Consider the following 21,327-nt stretch of genomic DNA (forward strand, 5'->3'; position numbering starts at 1 on the left):
GTTGTGATATTAGTGCCTCTAGCTTTCTTAATGCACATTAGGACTTCATTGCCACTTACAAATGAAAAGCCACTGACATTCTGCCCTAGGAAGCTATAAAGCACTGTGGAATGAAATTACAGCAGTATGGCCGTATGCTCGGTCAAACTGTGGACCACTGCTGTGTGAGTGACAACGTGTGATTCTAATGAGGCACAGTGGAATACGGAACCATCCAAAACGCGATCAAAATGTGAAATTCCATCACAATGTTTCAGGACTTAGTCTGAATGTTGACGGACTGTTTCATCAGTCACACTATCTTTAGACTGAAGAAGATGAATGCAGGGCCTGGTAGAGGTAAATTAACTATCCGAGGAGAGAACAAGAAGAAGAAAAACACACACTAGTGAAGCCAAGACTCCACGTAACAATTCTCTCCAACAAAAACGTAATTTATTATTATGATATTTCAGAACAACTGCAATCAGAAGTTAGGTATTTTACCTGATAGTATTCCCAGGATGAAGGTCTTCTTTTGCATGAGATCTTCTATTTGAGAAACTTACAACAAACTTAACAAATGCATCAGGCATTGATCTGAACTGTGACATGCACTCCCACGGTGGGAAAAAAGCCTTTGGTGTGATTAGGTGATGCAATTACCGATGCGATGGGAATTCTGTGCATCCTTTACATGAAGTTCCCAGCCAATCTCGGCTCGCGCAGAGCGGGACTATTAAAGCATTGATGCATTGCAGCAGCCAGCCGGTGTGTTGAGCGAAGAGGCTCTCCAGCTGCAATTTCTGTCATTATGGCAACGCTCCACACCTCGTTGCACCGCAGAGCACTTATTCCAACACAACAGGGGAAGAGCATCAGCATTATTTCAACTGTGCCTACCACCGCAGAGAGAATAGAGTGTCAAGAGTCACAGAGGACGAGAAAATGGGCTGATAGACGGTGAGGAGAGGAGGGAGTCGCAGAGGGCTGAGGGGAGAGCTTGTTGTTGACGCTACGGTGTTGGCTCGCTTTTCTCTCACTCTCTCTCTCTATCTCTCTCTTTCTCTTTTTCTTTCTCTCTCCCAGAGCCTTGCAGTTCACCATATCCTCAAGAGGCCAGGGATTAAGGGAATCTACGCTACGTAACTACACTAAGCTTCCAAGGGAGAAGGTCAATGGGACGCGAGACAAACAAGCCGCTTTCCATATTACCCACTTGCCCTTTATCCATTATTTCCTCTATAATGTCCTCCACCTACTTTCATACAACCCCACCTGCACCTCCCACTATGAGCTCTCATCCAAAATCAATGAAAAACCAGCAGTATACATGCAAACAATTATGTTGTTTCAGGATAAGGTCACTTTAGGTTTTATTTCCCTGAAACGACTCAATTTTCCTCACTCATCTGTCACCTGCTTTAACACTGTTACTGTATTCAGTGTCATTTCTTCTATCTGAAGAATATTCCCAGTGTGAAGCCGTTTTGAATGTTTCAGTGAGGAGGAGATAGGGTCATCTGTTCTTTTCTTTCTTTACAGCCTTCTGTATTTCTGACTCAGTCAAAAGTCTCTTCCTTCCCTGCAGCTTGTACAAAACGCAGCAGCTCTGATTCTTACTGGACCAAAAGGGAAGCTCATGCCAGTTTTATCTAACTCTCCAAAGCAGCGGATCAATATGAAAGGCAGCAACATAATGTAAGGAATTTGAAAATAGAGACTACAGCTTGACTACTTACCAAACATCCGTAAACCATCACCCAGGTTGCTTTCACAATCAGCACGCAGTTAAAAAGGCTAAATATGGGTCATCTTTTCACATGCAAATGTTTGAGAGCCGTTCCTATAATGTAAATAATTACCAGCCGCTACATTCACGCCGGTATTGTTTTCACCTTGTGACTGTGTGTGTGGGTGAGTCATCAAAATGTGGTCCTGGAGAAACCCCTCTGTAGCGCAAACTACCACAGAGGCGGTTTTGAGTACTTTCTGTCTGGTGACTGTGGACAGATTTTGTGACCACGATAGCATAGAAACCGTGCAAGTTGCAGTCACAAAACTTTACAGGCGTGTAGTTAAGATCAAAATGAAGGCGGACTTGGCCATGGTCCAAGCAAGGAGGAGGAAGGGGGGGAGAGGCCATTGGCGTACCCGCTTTACTACCCTGGCCCGATTTGGAGTCACAAAACTTAAAGGTGTGTAGTTAAAATCAAAAGGGAGCCATGAAGAGTCTCTCATAAATTAAACGGTGTTGTCCATGGGCTCCTCTCTCCTTTCTTTTTGTCTCAGCCTGAATAACGCAGAGTTGAGGTGTGTGGTGGTGGTCTCCCCTGTGGAGCTGAAGCCAGGGTAGCAGCTGTCCCTATCAAGACTCTCCTCAGAGCTGTCACGGCCTGTCTGCTCCTCGGCTAATCACTTCCTACAGGCCTGCAGCATGGGACCGCCGCTGCTAATGTCGTCAATGACGGGGCTGAGAGCACCTCGCAGGAAGAGTGTGATGTAGTTTCATATGGTGATGAGTGTGCGTGCGTGTCTGCAAGTGGGTGTATGTGTATGTGTGTGTGTATGTGTGTGTGTGTGTGTGTGTGAGGAGTTGGTTGGTGTGCAGGTGTGTTTAGCCAGTGGCTCAACGGGAGTGCCAATGCCTCAGGTAGTGCAACATGGGTCAAGCATTAACACACACACACACACAAACAACATTACCATAACCACGGCCCCTTGTTTCCCACCTGCCAAAACACATTTGCTACACAAGGAGTTACCCATCTGCGTGTAACAAGCTAATGGCACAGTGTGTCACACACCAGCACACATGGTCATATAATAATGGCCTTTTGTAATGACACACACTTCACTCTGGCATGTTCGGCTGAGGTGCAAAAAAAGATAAAGCCTGGAAAGATACATCCTGAGCCAAAAAATGTGATTTTCCTATCCTTTCAGTTGACTTTTGAAATAAATATTTCCTGTTTTTTGCCACACAGGTGATGTTGTGTTGTTCAATGTTTCTGGTGCAGTAGGCTCTGTCTGGCCCTGCGGTACCACATCCAACTGTCAACAGTGATGATTCATTATCAGTCACTCTAGCCATGCAACAAATTGGTAAATATATTTTAGCCTGGGGTCTCAGAGACCATCCTGAATTTGAAACAGATTGATGCGTCCAATCAGAAGAGTGTAGGATCCAGGGCAATAGATAACAAGCAAATAGAGGATTTAAAGAGATAAAGGTGGTTCTGGCTTCTGGCAAGAAAAACATGAAACTTGTAAGTAGAAATTGGCGAATTTGTGTCAGTCAACCTGGAAATGGAAAGTGAGTTACTGTTGTTGTGCCCTTAAGCACTTTACCCTAAACATGTATAACTCCATTATAGAAGCCACATGAAGGCATCGATGTGTCTATAATGTATAATAATGAGATACCCGGAAAAAAAAAAAGATTGCTGTGACCAAAACAAACAGCGAGGTTTTGGTCATATTAGCTCGCTAACTGTCCAGCAGGTAACTTTAGCAAAGCAGGGTTAATGGCAGATGACTGGCAACCACTAATGCTGATGACAGCTTCTTGTCGATGATGTTATCCACTTTTCAGCAAATCAAATGTGTCAAAAGAATGTGGAAAGATGCGCATTACACCCGTGTGTGGTTGTTGCACATCTCTTTACAAAATAATTGGCATTAACACCAAACAGCCTCCACTCCTCTGTGAAGGCTTTCCACAAGATTTTGGAGTCTGGCTGCAGGGATTAGCTTCCTTTCAGCCACAAAAGCATTAGTGAGGATGGCCACTGACGTTGGGATAAGGCATGGCTCGCAGCTGTTGTTCCAATTAATCCTAAAATGAGTGTGATTTCAGGAGGGTTAAGGTCAAGGCAAGATGGGAAAATCACATCTTTAAGGACCTCTCTTTGTGCAAAGGGGCATTGTCAAGTTGAATAACAAAGAGCTTCCCTAATCTTCCCTAAAAGCTCAATTTAGGGTATGTTGAATATGGCCAATACAACGCCAACAAATAGGAAAGACAGACTCGTTGGCATTTGTACAATCAGGAGAGGCGCAAACACAAAGAGGCAGACAAAAGACTAAAATGTAGAGTGAGAAAGACGAAGATGAAGGTAAACAAAGAGGCAAGGCAAGAGATATGAATAAGAAGCGAGACAGGAGGCGTGACGGAGCAGTGAGGCAAGTAAAGGCAACTGGCGCCGCCGCGCTGCTCCTTGCCCCTGCGGCGCACGGAGCCAAATACAGCTGGAAAGCGGGAAGGGCGGGAACCGAGACGAGAGAGAAAAGCCGGGTATGATTGACTAGACCAAAATGAGAAGACATGAAAGGAGAAGAGGGAGAGACGAGACGAAGAGGGAGGATGGGGAGAAGGGAAAGAGTAGCTCGCCAAAAATGTGACAGATAAACAAGAGACTGTCAGTGACTACATTTAATCCACTGGGTGACTGCAGCATTTAACAAACTCCCTGCACGATTTGGTGTGTGTGCATTGCCAAACCTCTGTTCATGTGTGTGTGCGCCTCTGTGATTGTGCCCGGTTACCTGAGCTTCTGTACACACTTTTGCCCCTGTGTGAGTGCGTGTAGGCTTTTGTGTGCCCAAAACATCTGCCACTGTGCCCTCGCCTTTGAGAGTGCGCCCTCTAACAAGCTGAACATTTGTCAACAAAGCCAGGAAGCAGTTGTTGTTTGCCAGTAAGCAAGGAGAGGCCTGCAGAGGCCGCCCACAGACACACTGTCAGATATTGCACAAGCAAGGTGTGTGTGTGTGTGTGTGTGTGTGTGTGTGTAAGTGTAGTGTGCGTGTCATTAGCCCCCACCACCACTTGATTTGGCTTGTTAGTGCTACTTCTGGGGTTATAAGAGCCTAGAGCCATCCAGTCATTGTAATAGCTTCATGCAGGCCATTAATGCAGAGCTCATTTAAAATGGAGCTATAGCTCAGCGAATTGCTCTCATGTGTTTTTCTTTTTACTCCTGTTTGCTCTGTGGCCATGTGATCTTTTGACTTCGGTGATTTATGGGGCTGGCAGTGATTTCCCCTAAAGTGGCGGTGACTGTATGCGTGATATCTAACCAGTGGTCCTGGCCCCCATCCCAATCATTACAAGAACATTGTGGAACAAGATGAATAACAAGTGTTATTTTGGGGATGTGAAGAATTTCCAGATAACACTATAACATTATAAACACAACTATTTTTACTTGCCAAACATCTGGACGCTTGGGCACTGAAATCATGCAGCAAAGCCAGTAGTAAAAACAAAAAAAGGGTTAGATGTCCTTCTCCTTGAACCAAAAAAAACCCATTTCTTATGAATATGAAATCGCATCAATACCCAAAAATACAGACCACAAGGGAAGTTGCCTGTAGTGGTCTTGTATTCAAATAACAATGAAACCCACTACTCAGTCCCAAAGATTTCAGTAAAACAAGTGTTATAGAGAGAAGTATGTGTCACAAATCACTTTTCAAATTCCGATCTTTTAAGGGAAAATAAACCATATTTCTAAAACCAGTGTAACTTTGAGAGAAACTATTACTCTATGTTATTAACCAATATCACGATAGCAGCCTTGACACATTGATCTCAGTACTGTTGGCAGCCTCTCCGGTTTTATTTGCAGCTATACTGTATCTCAGTTATGTAACAAGACTTAATGTTAGGGAATTTTAACATAAAAACCCACCACACAACACAAATACTAGAAAGTCTACATTTTTGTTGAATGGTTTTGCTGTGGTAGCTGTGGTACATAATATATGTGACTAAAACAGGGTCATTTTTATACTTGAAAAAAGACATTTCACAGAGCTTATGTGGGCAAAAGAAAACATTTACAGAAAATAAAACAAAGAGCTGCAACTATGTTGGAAAGCCAAAGGGGTTTAGTTTATTACAGCACTTCAATACAGTTAATTAAGTGTCAGATTAATTATAAAAAAAGCAGAATTTATTACTTGTTGGTTATGCAAGAAAAATAAAGAGCTTTGCTTCATTTTTAGAGGCCTGTTTTTAGTATTTTCATAATATTTCATCTCAGAAATGGCCTCTGCTACAGATTCAGCGGTTATTCCAAGGAAAGTTTTGTTCTATCCAAGTAGTGCATAGGTACTAAGAGCTAAGCACAAACACAGTGTAACACTGTCTATTTTATGGCAGCAATCAAGTTTGTGACAGATTATATCAGAGAATATGGATTATTTTCTTGCATCATAAAATCTCACGGAAGCTCATTTAAAAGTCACGATCTCTTCCTCACTACTGCTCTTGCCAGATTCCTACCAGCCAGTGAGCAAAGATGGAGAAATGTAATGAATCAGAAAAGCCAGAAGGAAATGCACGAAGTTGAAAGGATGGGATGGATGAAAGCAGACGGGAGGTGGAGTAGAAAATTGCACCAAGATGAGAAATGGCAAGCGTTGACAAATCATTGCTCTGACTATTGCCGTGTCTCAGATGGGAGTGGAATTATCAAAATCGAGTTAAATCTTATGAAATATAAACTAGCCTGCACTAGAGTGCAGAATGCTGCAACATGCTGTAATAGATTTGAAGAACACACTGTGATCAGAACATGAAGTAGTCCCTCATGTTTGCTGATAAGGTTTCATCGCTTCCAGGGAGCGATAGCAACACCTTGGCTTAACCCCAATTGCCAGGAGTGATTTTATTTAATTTGTTATCGTTCCACAAGGCTCAGACAAAACTTATTCCACTTACGGAGCGTGTAAGTTTGACATTTGTGTTTGCATGAAAATGTAGCAAATGCTTTTTTTTTTTTTTTAAGTAAAAAAAGTTACACAATTCCAGGAACTGTAGGTTAAATATACAAGTGGAAGCAGCTTTGTTCACACTGTCTCTAACAGCCACCACACTGAAGTGTCTGGTACACCCACTTCATTCAAAACAGGGGATGTCCTGTGCTAGAAACGCCCATTCACTCCTACAACCACATGTCTCTCTCACACGCAGGACCAGCAAAACAAGTGCGCCTTCTAGCGGTGACTCCAACTTTGTGTGCACGCACGTGAACGATGACCTGCTGTGATAAAAAGCGAAGGTGCCACTTACGGTAGAAGACGTATTCTGTGTAGCTCGACCAGATCTTGTCCTCTGTGTGCTGGTTGACAAACGAGGCCGTGACTGACGAGTTGCAGGCCACCATTTGGAAACCGCACTCCGACAGCATGTCAAAAGACCTCTCCAGGTGCTTGAACTTGAGGTAAAACCGGGAGGTGTACCGATCCGGGGTCCTGTCCGGATCCCGGCTCTCGTTCAGGGTCTCCCCGAAAACTTCTTTGGCGAGGGCCACCCGACCGCATATCAGTATCCGAGGCACCCTCCTGAACTTGGCGTCCGTCTGAGTCTCTCGGCCCATGGTGCACGACCCCCGGTACCCCACCGTGATGAAGCCGCTCTTTCTGTCCGCGGGGACAAGAGAGGGAGGCGGACACTGCCGGTGGTCGCTGCCCTGGGACCCATCTTCATAGTCGCTGTGGAAGTAGTCGTCCGGGCTGTGCTTGATATCGTCAGGGGTCAGGAGCTTCACCAAGTCGGGCAATTGGAAGTACTCCGCCTCTTTCCTGAGCCTCCCTTTCTCCGGGAAGTGGTCCGGGAGGACGACTTGCCTGTCTCGGAGGTAGTCCAACACATACCGGAATAAAAAGCCGTCTCTGTCGATGAAGTAACGGCCCTTGGGGTCTCTCGCCAGGTCATTCGATGCATCTTTTTTGGAAGAGAACAGCTTGCCGAGTAATGAATTCGGGGTACCCACCAAAGTTGAGTGACGCGTGTAATAAACCTGGCCCCCCACGTTTAATTCAACAACATCTGGGAAACTGTTCTGAACCGATGTTTGCTCTTTGGTGTTAGTCCTACAGTTCCCACTCAGCGCCATCGTTTCCGTCATGAATAGCTTGAAACAGGCTACACGCCTATTACAGCAAGTCTCAGCGAGGGAAAGAAAAAACGATGGCTCGGGATGTTAAAAGTTCCTAAGCTGTGTCCTCGGTTATTTTCTGTTGATTCGGGGGCCTCCAACTTCACCCTACAACAATCTGAATATGCATTCTTCACCGATCCATGGCCATTATCACCTACTAGTATTTTTGCAGTTGTCGAAAATGAGGGGGGGGGGGGGAGAGAAGATGGCAGTCTGGGGCGTCCCCCCTGTGAATGTTTAATTAAAAGAAGGCTGAGATGGATGACTGGGAGGAGGAAAAGAATCAGAGCTGCGAGAAAGAGGAAATGTATCCGGGCGCATCAAAGCCGTGCATCAGTGGCAAATGTAAAAGCATTACAGGGTTGGGGGGTGGGGGGCACCGTGGAGGCTGTAAAGCATATAGCACCGAACGAAAAAGTCCTACTTAATAGACAAATAGAAAACCTTCTGCACGCACACAAACAGCCAGGACATTAAGCAGAAGAACTGGACAAACGAGAAAAGTCCAACAACTTAGGACACAGTCCAAACTGGAGATGGTGCCGATGGTGCTGATTTCTCCTCAACTTCCCTAACACACCGGGCTGATTATCCGGGCTGTGCCGACGAGCGGGAGGAGGTAGAATCCCGTTCAGTGGCAGAAACTTCACAGAGAATCGCACGCGCAACAATCGGGAGTCCTGTAATGGTTTTTGGCTGTAGCCTGTCACTACAAAGATGTCGCCTGATCCAGACTGAATTAAATGAAGTCCCCTCCTCGAGAAAACGTATCGTATTTGCTGCCTTCAAGAGGTTGTTAAAAAAAAATAAAATCTCTTTTTTTTTTCCACAGCAGCGGAGAGGACCGACCCGCCGCTGCTGGCTGCTTTTACCCGGAGCTGTCCGCGGTGCTGAAACGAAAATCCCACCCCCCCTCTCATCACCCTCCCTTCCACACTACCCTCCCCTCCCCTACAGAGCTGGGTGGTGTCTTCACGGTTGCTCCCCCCTCTTACGCACACAGACACACACACACACACACACACACACACACACAGGCTTCTAAAGGCTTATGGAGCGATTCCAGGCTTCTGGGTGGGAAAAAACAAAAGTCTCTAAATCATCGCCAAGAACCATTGAACAGAAATCAGCTCTATTGTCAGAAATGCCCTATATCACATACATCACACACATGTATACTAATTTGTATAATGTTTAATTTTGCCACCCACTACCTAAATTTGTAGAATGCCCCTGTTTAAAAATAAAGTTTTAGGCGTTAACAGCAATAGCCGTGTACAGTCGTGGAAGCGCTGCATCAATCGTTGTGCCGAATGAGCTAAACGCTCACAATGCTGTAATTTGACCCCCAGCTTGAATCTATTTGCATGACATTTAGTCTGAATCGCTAAATACCGGACACATTTTGGTTTCCACTGTACAGACTGTTTACATTGTTCCCAGTTTTCCATTTTGATTGCCACATGTTTGTAGTTTAAATTTTGGAGCCCTTTTACACATTAAAATATATCAACGAAAATACTATCTTCAAGACCCAGATAAATGGCTGTAACTGGCAGTGAGCTGTAACATTATGTGACGATTTTGTCTCGGCTTTGTAAGGTGAGCAACAGCGCCTCCCTCTGTTTGTGTTGTGACAAAGTCAGACTTCTGCTATCAGGACCATGGACAGATCCTCACACAGAAAAGTGATATAATGGGTGCATGGTAGCTGTCTTTTTACCTAATATACTTTAAAAAAAAACACCTTTCAAATCCATTTTTACAAAGATTTGACTAAGATTGATCTTTTTCTGCTACGTCATGCTTCACACACACACAACAGTGCAGTTTGTGATCAATCAAAAACAAGATAACTAGCACACAAACATACAGCATCTGCTCCAACTGCAGGGCTAAATCAGGTCTTGTGAAATATTATGAAAAAATATAGAACATACGAAGTCTTCTGCCTGTTTGCTGATTTTATTTTCCTTTGGCTGTCATCTGTCCACCAAACTTGCCTTGAGCAAAACTGCATTTTATGGCATTCCAATTCCATGTGTTCTACCTCTGAGGACATGATGCCGCTGCTTTTCTCTTTACATTTTTAATTTCGATTTTAACCATTTCCATGCACTGTAGTTTACAGAAGCAGAGCCACTTAGGCAGTCACTTGCATCGTACAGGAGCATGACTTTGTTGTTCTTGCTCAGATGAACTTATTGGGCATCACTTGTACTGGGAAATCAGCAAGTAAGACCTCGACTACTGTGTAGCCTCTCCAGCAGCCCTGCCTGTATGTAGCCTAGAAAACATGTTCCCTCTGTACCAACTTTAAACATGTGTTCACAATGTATTTGATCACACTGGATATATTTTAGAAAATACCAGATATTTCAAAAACCAAACATGCCTCCTAGAATCGCTGACTTTTCAATGTGAAGATGATTAGTTTATTTAACTGGGGCTTTACAGCTAATTTGTATTTGCGGAACACTCTGGGGTTGACACTCTGATTCTAAATGCAATAATTAACAGTAAATGGGCGGACTACTGATGTCTGTATCTGCAATGTGGTGTCATGCAGTGTTTCAAAGGAATGTGAAAAGACAGGAAAAAACATTAAAAAATGTGAAACATGTGGTTATTCAGAAGTTTCAGCTCAGTATGACACCTACCAACACAAACTAGTACATCATTAAGAACAATGCGTTGCATATTCGTTGTGATATAAAGGTGGTAGAGTTTCTGTCAGCCAGTATAATCATATTGATAGTATTTCTTGGGTCACATATCAGTACAATATGAGACACTTAACCTCTGAACTCCAAAATCAATACCTGGCTAGAGAGAGAGCGAGAGAGCATTTACCCAGAGACACAAGTTTATTTATTGTCATTGTACAACAGGGTTGTGCAACAAAATACAGTTTATAGTCCCATTTTGCTACATTAAAAAAAATTAAAAAAACAGAACAAAACTATAGTATATGTGGAAGGTGGATCTGTTGCCTCTTTGTGCAAACTGCTGAGGGTCCAGGCTGGCTGCGATGTTTTTTTATGTGCTGGAGAACTTGTTTCTCAAAGCACTTCATCATAACGGGGGTGTCACAGGGCTGACAGACTGGCAGTGGCCAGTCCTTTGAAGGCGGGGAAGACTTGACAACTGACTCTTTGTTGAGGAGAGCACAAATGGTGTTCAGCTCATCTGACAACGTGGCCTCAAACATGATGGGGCGCTCCTGTAACATTTTGGATCTCCTGCCACACCACTTGAGTGTCGGTATCTTCATCATAAATACAAGTAGCCACTACAACGCTCCCAGCTGCGCTGCTATTTAAAAGCCCAGACGACTGACCACCTTTAAGGACTTAGATCTGTTTGGGCCGACATTTCATTCCTACTCCTACATTCCGCTCTTAGTTTAATGGCAACAAAGCTTAAAAAAAAGGAAAAAGCAACACACCCAGCAGAGCCATCGCCAAAGCAGAAGACATATTCCTCCATGGTTTTTGCTCACTGGATGCATTTCAAAAATATATCAACACAGACTCTCAGGAAATGGTTATTTGTAAAGACTTTTTAGAAGATCAGAATTCCCATTTTTTCAGTCAGTGAATAAAATCGCAGAGCTGAAAGGACATATTTACACCAAAAAGTCTGTGACGTTCATTTTAGTTTCTTGGTGTCTTATGTCTTTGAAAACTATTTCAGTTCCATATTAGCCAATAAAAATATATGATGAAATATTTACTGCACAAGCACAGCGGCAACATTAATAATGTATCGTTTTTCCAAGAGAGAGATGCAATTTCAGAGAGACTTTTAATTGTCATTTACAAAAGGAATCCACTTCTTACACAAGTAAAATCGCAAGCCTTCGGCTTCCTTGACACATATCAAATCGCAACACAGTCATTTTCTTCCTGTGCAGGGGAATTTTCAAGCTGGTCACAGATGGTTGAAATAAACAGAATACTACTTCCACTTCCATCTCTCATTACATCCACACTGAATTATGCCAGGCCTTAGATGGGAAATCTGCTAGTACAGCAGGCATTCAATGCATAAATTCAGTTGACTCAGAGAGTATTTACTGAAATTAGTTTCTATGTACGACTTAGTTATCCCTCAAACCTGGATGTTTGTTATTTCTCATTTAAAATTGGTAAGTTATTTAAGATTTTCAAAAGTTCCAACAGGCAGAAACTTTAAATGTCAGTTTAGATTTTTTTTTCTTTTGCAGGGGGAAAAGTCTGTTGAAAGTGAGCGAAACCACTCAGAGGAGAGGGAGGCCAAGGCTGAATACGGTGTTTGTCAGATGGAATATGGTATTTGGGGGAAGTGATTATAGATGTCATGGAAACGTCAAACGCCGTTGCTCATGGCAAAATGGCAAAATGTCTATTTTTAACTTACCAGTGCATGTGTGCGTACATGGTTGGCATGAGAGAGAGAGAAAGAAAGAAAAAGAGAACATCAACACATGTACACACACACACACACACACAAACAACATCAAAACACACTTCCACAGTTTCTCACAAGCACACACACAGAGCAAGGATTAATTGTTAATTGTCTGCTGCTATTTTCTTGAAGTTATGAATTGTACCTTTTTCTCTATAGTCTCATTATTACTTCACGCTTTGGCAATATTGTCCTTGTTACATTCGTGCCAATAAAGCATTTAAATTTGAATTTTAAAAAGTGCCATGGCATCAAGCCACTCCTCAAACCAATCCTTGGCTGTGTATGATGAGAGCTAAACACAAGAAAAAGGTCAGTGGTGGCTGAAGGTTAGAAGCAGACTGCCAGGTTATGTCTGGGAGGGAGAAAATAAGTTGTTCCTATTGAGCAATGTCCTTAACCCCTCCTACTCCCGTCGAGCGTTCAAATCAGACGGGAGTTGTACGGGGCAGCTTTGAGATGTAAATGTATGTTAGTGTGATTTTTGCCATTTATACAGAAGTGAGCATTGTTCTCAATGAAACTGCCCTGAGGAAAGCAGCAATGTATGGAATCAATTAAAGTAAAATGAGCAATTAAAACAACAATAAATACATAAGATAATCACCAATGTTGCACAGATACTTTCCATATAACTTGTAGTGAGTCAGCGCTTTGTATTTCAAAGCAGGTACAGTTCTCGTGTCAGGGAATCTGTGGCAATTCTTTAGAAAATCCATCTTTCTTTAAAAAATATTTTTTTTGTTTTGTAATAATTTATTTATTCATTCTGTTTTTGCGTGAGACACAAATACCCTGCTGATGCTCAGTCCCCATGAGATCATCTTAGCAGGCTGGTGACTGGACTGAACCCCTGTTGTCCTACTGAGCAGGTACACTCCAACACCTCCGGCTGCTAATGCAATGAGTCATCAACCTCAAATGCGTCTTCAAAGACTGCTCGGCAAGGTTTTCAGCTTATTATAGTCAGCCGATGAACTCACAATCATTAAGAAACTTCTTGTCTCCGCAGAATTGATCTTCAAACATAAACTCCATGAAGTCCTTGTGGGAATCAGCAACAAGTCCCAACGCCCCAGATTTGGTATCAAAACAAGATATTTTTAGCTGATTCAAGCAAACAGCGAGCTTCTTACCCCTTTCACTCAGATGTGCTACAGGAACCGGTTGAACTGAGGCAGTAGATTTAGTTGCTACACTTCATCACATCTCAAATGATGGCATCAAATATTACGATCGACAAACAGTTTCTTGTAGAAGGTTATTTCCTCCGTGGCTCAAAACACAGTCTAAACGGCGTGCAGAATGACAAACTGGCGGCATATTTGTTGTGATGTTACAGTGCGATATTCTCTTGGGTACAGAGCATTAAAATTGCAATATCTCTGGATTCCTTCCCAAACCAGCAGGTCAAAAAATGAGTTTCTTCTTGCTTTGTGTAGCTTTGCGGCCCCTCAATCCCCTCCTCATCCACTCTCTGCACAGGCCAAGGCAGCTTACCCTGCTAAACTAGGTCCACTGCTCTCCCTGGAGACAAGGCCATTTAACAGGAAGCCCGCTGAACATTAAGGGCTTTGGCAGCCGGAGCAGAGAAGAGTGGTGAGGGACGGACAAGTGACTCCTGGAGCCAGGATAAGTATAAGCCTGTAAGACGCCACAGAGATTCGGGAGTTGAACGTCTCAGCTTGTCTTCCGGCCAGCAACACAGCAGCAGAGCTGTCATCCCACTCACTAACACTGACTCTTCAGGTGTCCGTGTGTGTGTGTGTGTGTGTGTGTGTGTCTGTGTGTGTGTGTGTGTGGTGTTCTGTGTACTGGTGAAAGCATCAAGAAAGAGAGTTTATCCTTGGAGCCTAGTCTGCAGGGAAAGCAGGGAAATGTTGACCCAAAGCTATTTTGTATGCAGCCAGCTTAGGAGTTACTCCTGTGTTTATATGTTACTTCTAGCATGTGGAGCTGACAGCGGCGGCGACGCTAGATGATGATGCTACATTTAGCTCAGGCAATTTCTCTCAATTGGTTATTGACTTTTGGTGTTTACAGTAGAAACAAATGTTCTTCTTTGAATTAATTATCGTGTTCAGTGTGATGCTCAGATAAATATATATATTATTTTGTATAGGTATTGCTTTATTTGAATGTTCTACTTATTCTTTTTTTGTCTTGGCTTCTCTGTTTTGTATTCGCTCGTGTAGTGTGGCCATATTTACTTGCTGGTGGCATTTGTCGACCATGAATGACCTCTCTATCGACTCAGATCATTGATCGAAATCTGTTGTCACATACACTATAGATTTTCTCGTGACAAAATCGAGATTTGTCAAAACCTGATCCCCGAAATTTGTCGTGCGTGCAAAGCTCTCCCCTCCTAGCCTGTGAGCCATTCACTTATTAGAACAGGTGTACGTTTTTTCCTTCAGTTTTTAACAAGGATGATGCTGTATTATGGACGTGTTTACTGATAAACAATGTAACTACAAGATACCCAAAAAGCGATTTATCCATCCATCAAATATCTAAACCCCTTGTCCTGTCAAGGGTTGCAGGGGGCTGGAGCCTTACGCCTCGGTTATATTCCCAGAATGCATTGGGTCAGAGGCTGGGTAACTTCAGGTCTTCACTGTGTGACAGGCACAACTGATAAAGCCGAGGAAAATGACCAAGTCCCTCTACTTCATGCTTTTTATTTTTCAGCCACAGAGTTGTGATATCAGTCAGAGTGTGTGGGCTCACAACACTTGAGTCACAAGTGATTGTGTGAAATGATTGCAATGCCCATGGCTCATGGATTGTAAGGCAACAATCAGTTGTTTGGATTGTTCGGACAGATTTACACTTCCTTCTGTAACTTGCAATTCAAGTAAAAAGATATTTGTGGGTTTTAGAAATATAATAGAACTGATCAATAAACAAAATTAGTCTTTATTTCCACATGGAGACAAACACTAATATGCTGAAAAGTGATAATAACAGCCAGACCCAAAGTTCCTCTCCACTTTTGTTACAAGGAAGAAAGATAATTTGCACACAGAGATAATCAAACTGGTACGCAGTGTTAAACCCAGTAGGTTGCGTGTGTATCTTACAGTACAGTAGCTGGCGTTTGATTCAATTTGCACCATGTGGGACTCAGAAAGCAGTTGGCCAGGATCATGTTGTGGGTGTAGTGAAAGGATGGGAGGGGGCGGAGGATCTGACAGCTCCACAGCAAATGGGGGGGGGAAACAATCTCTGTTCGCTTGTTAAAAAAAAAGACATCCATTAAGTCAGAGTGTGTATACTGACACATATATAGCCGGGATGAACATGTACAGAGTGACCATTCATTCAGATCCATATCAGATCGTATAAACTCACTGGACATTATCGAAAGGTGAAATGTAATTTGCAGCATTTTGTGGTTTTCAGCAATGTCACATAACCTTATTGAAATAAAACACAGTGTACATGCTTTAATTATAATGTAGAGCTTCAGGATTCATTTAACAGCATGAAAACACATTCATATTGAACTTGCTAATTGCATATTAAGTTGCCCTTGTTATTTAATTGTGTTGTGTTTGGTTTGCTTGAGTCTTATGACATTCTTGAGGTGCTGCACATTTTTCAGTCGACCACCACATCAGCTGGAAGGAGGAGAACGTTTGTGCAAATGAAGGGATGACTTTAGCCGATAAAGACTGTAATGTGACTTATTGCCAGTATTGTCATTCAGTCTTGATTTGGGGATGTAAGCAATCTTTGGCTTTAGGAGGCACAGACTGGTCTCTGTTTATACTTAAACATTTGAAAATGAATCAACCAGATTGTAATAAATCTGAAATGGTTTCAAATATATTTTTTGTATTATTTCATATTATTTCATATTTTTCCAATAAGAGAGTCAGCCCTTGTCCATATCATTCTCTCCATCTCTGAGGCCACTCCTTGGACAGTGCACCAGCACAACAGAGTTCTCCAAGCCTAAAGGGATCTCGACCCTGTTGATTTGGTAAACCATGCAGATGAGGTGTTGCTAAGCACCTGCTCTCCCTCTGCCAGAGTAAAGGCCATGTGGGAACACTGGAGGGGTAGATAGCTGTGCTAGTTTACTGCCGTAGTCAGCTCTCCTGTGGTATGTGTTTCTGCCTCTGTCTGCCTCTCTCTCTCTCTCTCTCTCTCTCTCTCTATCTCCCTCCCTCCAGTATTTTCCATGCTTTACTCTCTGCCTCTTGGGATTAAAGGGTGGTTTCCACAGGTCCTCAATGTGTGAAAAATCTCTGGATGGAGCCAAATGTCCAAAAGCCCTTAGAACTGTAAAAACCCATTTAAAGGTGTAGTGTCCATTTTTACTCTTCAGCTAATACCATCAGCTATTTGCTGTAAATGCTTTAAAGGGTGTTCAAATGGAAATGTGTTGCTGAAGTGCAGGACATGTATATACTCACCTTACATACTGTATACTCATAGAACCTCTCTCCAAAATGTCCTTCTATCTTCAACAACATTCTCAAACTGAGATTCAATACAGTATAAAGTCCGATGACTGAAGTACGCAATCAAGAACTGCATGGAGCTCTCTGCACATACAGGGAAATTAATCATTTCTGCCAGTATGGAGAAAGTGAAGGCGACAGATAGTGAGTAGGCCTAGATGTATAATTGAATGTGTGGTGGGTCTCTGTTCACTCCTGTCATCAGTAATCTCATCAGGAAAGCAGGATATCCAGTGGGATCCAGTAACTGTGCATGTAACGAGTTGCTGTATAGTTTTTGTCATCTTTTTCTACCCAAAGTTAAAGGTAAGACCACCCCAAATATTGTGATAATCAATTATTTTCAGGGTTCTTTGCATTTGTGGGCGTATTTCCTCGTTATATCAAATTCTCGTTGAAATCTTGGATATTGCCAATAAAGCTGGTGTTCATATTCCAGCCATCTAAAACAAAAATTGTTAACTTAAGTTTTTGTTGTGTCGGTCTCACAGAATCAGAACGACTTGTGTCCAGACTCATCCTGGAGCAGTGGCGTTCAACTGTCATATTGAGAGAATTCCATCAATACGGGACATTTATATATTCCTCCATTGACACTAGCTTCAATAATGCAACAATGCAACAGAGCCTCAAGAAACGCTGTCATTTATTCTCTACTGATGTCCAGATAAGAGAAGAAAACACAGCTGAAGGCAACAAGATCATACCTGTTCTCAAAGGATTGTCAAAAGCCATTCTGGGAAATATGGAATGAAGTAGAAATGGAGAAGGCAGTTTGAGGGGAAGTGGGTCTATAAAAAACACAAAAGAAATTGAGACACTTCATCATAACGTCTGAAACTTCTGAAATGTGTTAAACATCATAAAGTGATAATATAAAACCATGTGAGAGCATCTGAGGGAGGATTTGTTTGACACTTAGTGGCCAGACTGATGATCAGATAATGTAAGTTGGGTCCCAAAAGAAATATCTGCCTCTTAGTCTTGGACCCACTCTTACCTCTGTCATGTCATTAGTTTCAGTTAGACGGGAAAGAATACACTTGAAGAAGAGAGAGAAGCTTTCAGATGGAGAGCTTTACAAGCAGACTGACAATATTGGCCTCTTGTCAGCCTGTTCAGAGTGATTGAACATTAATTTATATAATTGCGTGTGCATGAAAATGTGATATTAATACCCCTATTATTATTAATTGAAATAGAAGTACTATACAGTAGATACACTTTTGAAAACTGCTAGTTTAAATATGTTACATATTGGAACAAAATATTGCTTATTAGCAGCTTTTCAAAATCAATGTTATTTTTCAGGAATCAAAGCGATTTGTTTTGAATAGAGGCAATACTCTAACTAGACAAAAGTGCAGATTATTTCATAGATTATAAAACTGTTTCACATAAATGTCCATGTTTTGCTTCTTAGCCTATATTGTATTCAAATAAACACATGCCCCATTAAATATGTGTCAGTTCTAATACTGATACAGAAGTGATGCTTTATGACGGAGTGTACTGTGGAGTTTTGCCATCCCTTTCTTGTCTGCCTCCGGTTGGCATCAGGGGACAGCACCAGTCAACCCACGAGTGTTCTACATGTCAAAACTGATTTAGAGGCTTCTACAATAAGTCTCATATAAACAGTAGCGTGGCCTTGGCACTTCTTTATCTTCCATCCCACCTTAACAGCCACTCTGCCAAGTTCCCAGTTCCCTTAACTTTTGTTACAAAGTTTGGCCGTATACTCATTCTTTTCCCTGCAAGATAAGTCATGCTTGACATAAATTGGCTTTGGCCCGGTGGGTCAACGCTGCAGTATTTTGTTATTGCAGATCAAATGAAAGAAAGTCAATCATTTTTTCCCACTTCACAGCATCTTCTGGGTTGTCTTTATAGCGTTTCCAGAGTGCAGAATCAACATTTCACAATTATAATCTCATGTCATTAAAGTTCTTGATGCAAAGATCAATTGAGATAGATGTTAGCATCTTGGTTGATGCCAGGATCAATTTGTTTGGATAGAGAACAAATGTTTCCTGATTTCTTACCAAAATAGTCTTACATTCAAGCAATTGCACCCTAATATTATATGTTTAAATGCTTTAGTATCGGCAGCATTGTCACTAGATTCCAGAATGAGATTTATTTTCATAATGACTATAATTTTGTTAGAAACAGTTAAACCTCGAGTGGGTGGAAAGCTCATTTTGGGACAAACAAACTTCCCAAACTCTTCATCTGCTGATTGTTATTTTAGTTCTCATGTAGCTCACTCACACAGAGAAAAGAAAGCTGCTTCAGAAAAAGGACCCTGCAAAGTACCAGATGCCTACTAATTTATGATCTGTGCAGCTGTCGTATCAATGGGGTGGCAGGAAATTGAATTAGATGAATTAAAGGATTTATGTGATCTTGTAAACGTCTTGAGGAAATGTGCGCATCCATTTCTGCTAAAAATAGAGCTGTGTTTGTTTGTTTTGTGTTGGTTCACATGTCATGTTGTGTGCAGAAGGAGAAGAATGATCTCCCATCTGCATCATGTTTTTGTCCAGAACAACATGATTAAATAGCTTGATCCCTTGCTTTTCCCCATCTGCTATAGCCATAAGAGGCGGAAAGAAATATCTTACAGTAGGTGGTTGGAGATGAGGGGTTGCTGCAGTGTAGGAAAATCACTAGTTTTAATCCACCGAGGCAGTTACAGGAGGATTACAGCAGGGACTGTATAAAAGAAGCCAATTATGACAGCATACGGTAATACACTGCCCTAAATTCAATTACCCTCTCTGGCACTTTTCAATTTCCGTTCATTAAGTGGATTAAGTAGAAATACATGTTCTTCAAGTTTAGAAATGATTAAAAGTCTAAAGGAAGTTGAGAGGCAATGGAGGGGAGGAGACTCATTTCTGCGTGTGATTAATCATGGGTGTTTTTTGTAGGAATTCATGTTTCGTGCATCAAATTGATTTTGTTCATCACGAGGCAGAGGAATGATCCATGTCGGGCCTGCACAGCTGAAAGGTTTGTTAATGACATTTTCTTTTCTCCATTTACTGGGTTTGTTTGTTTGGTTTTTCTCATACCGCCCCAGTTATTTATGTGTCATGTGTTGCATTTGCCTGTCCTTCAACTTAAAAAGACGCCTGCAATAGAACTGTCTTGGAGAAAAAACCTGACAGATGGTCACAAAGTTTTCGGGCAAGGAAATGTCCTCGAAAATCATGCAGCCTCGCTGAGGCAACTGCTTTGTGCAGCACTGACCAAAAGGCTTTTCTATGTATTGTGGCCCTGAGACCCATAACTCAATCAGAGTTTCTCTGTCAAAGACGGAAGAGGCTCAATATGTCTCCTCTGAATAATGACAAAGTTTTCTTCCATGCCTTTTTCTACTGCATTATTTTTCCCATTTCTCATTCTGTAAAGAATTCTGTAACTCCAGGCAGGGAGCAGAGACAAGTCTGTAGTTCCTTTTCACACTGCGCCAGTTAATCCAGTTAATCTATGCTTAATAAAAGTTATACATGCTTACATTTTATTGTAATGGTTGCCAGAGGTGTTTTTGTTTCAGTACTGAGGAAGGAATAAACTTGTTTTAATAAGCCGTGGGTAGGACGCCAGGATAGTAGTTTTTACGGATGTGACAGAAGGATATTGGTATGAATGTCTTAGTTTTCCAATTTTGTTGTTCCTGTTGGCTACTTCTCTTTTATTTTTGATTAAAGAGTGTTAGAGAAGAACAGTGGTTTTTTTTTTTCAATGATTCCATTCATTAAAGTTCAAACCATCTGAGATGCTGTCTGCCTCCCTTGTTCCCTCCCAACCCTATTTCCTCTAAGCAGAGGTCGTCAGCCTATTATTTTACATTATCTGCCATCATCAAAGAGGATGGATCCACCGGCAGTACATGGTAGCACTGCAGTTCTCCTGCACTGGCAGAGTGATTGATCTGCTCCTCTGCATCCTGATGAAAGAGACTACCTTTGTTCTTGCCAGGGGCCCAGCGCTTGCCCTGTTAAATCATCTTCTACCATCTGTCTCTATTTGTCTCCATTAGACCCTGTTTTTTTATCAAACTATAGATTTTGGACCCAGTAGGGTTTCATACCTGTGGTGGGAAAACAATAAATAGTTTAAGATGTCTAACCATGGCCCTTTGTGAATTGTATTAATAAGAAGAGCTCAATATTTTAAATAAGGGGGTTTCTGCACACAGTTGCGGTGAACACGTGGTATGACCTTTAGAATTATAACATTCACGCTTCTATATTGTTTCCCTATTTTCTGTATAAAAACAATTTCAAAATCAGGTAAGATTTTAGCTAAGGTCTATAATACTCGGCACTGCATTATTTCAACCAGGAAACTGTACTATATAATGGTATTCGTTATTTGTATATGTTCATATTGTGTGTAGACTATACAGTAGCCCAGCTTGTAAATTAACGCTTTTTGTGACTATAATGTAATACCAC

At 42.0% G+C, this 21,327-nt stretch overlaps 1 protein-coding gene across 1 annotated transcript in view; it reads right to left on the reverse strand.

Moving 5' to 3' along the window:
• kctd16b (potassium channel tetramerization domain containing 16b) overlaps positions 1–7,898 on the reverse strand; it is a 63,972-nt gene extending 56,074 nt beyond the window's left edge. The window contains exon 1 of the mRNA XM_076102020.1: positions 7,061–7,898. Coding sequence (XP_075958135.1) covers positions 7,061–7,898 — 838 coding nt within the window. The remainder of the gene's footprint in view (positions 1–7,060) is intronic.
• Positions 7,899–21,327: the final 13,429 nt, after the last annotated feature.

The sequence above is a fragment of the Anarhichas minor genome, unplaced genomic scaffold, assembly GCF_050575085.1.
Source record: "Anarhichas minor isolate MPS153535 unplaced genomic scaffold, ASM5057508v1 ptg000027l, whole genome shotgun sequence".
Lineage (NCBI taxonomy): Eukaryota > Metazoa > Chordata > Actinopteri > Perciformes > Anarhichadidae > Anarhichas > Anarhichas minor.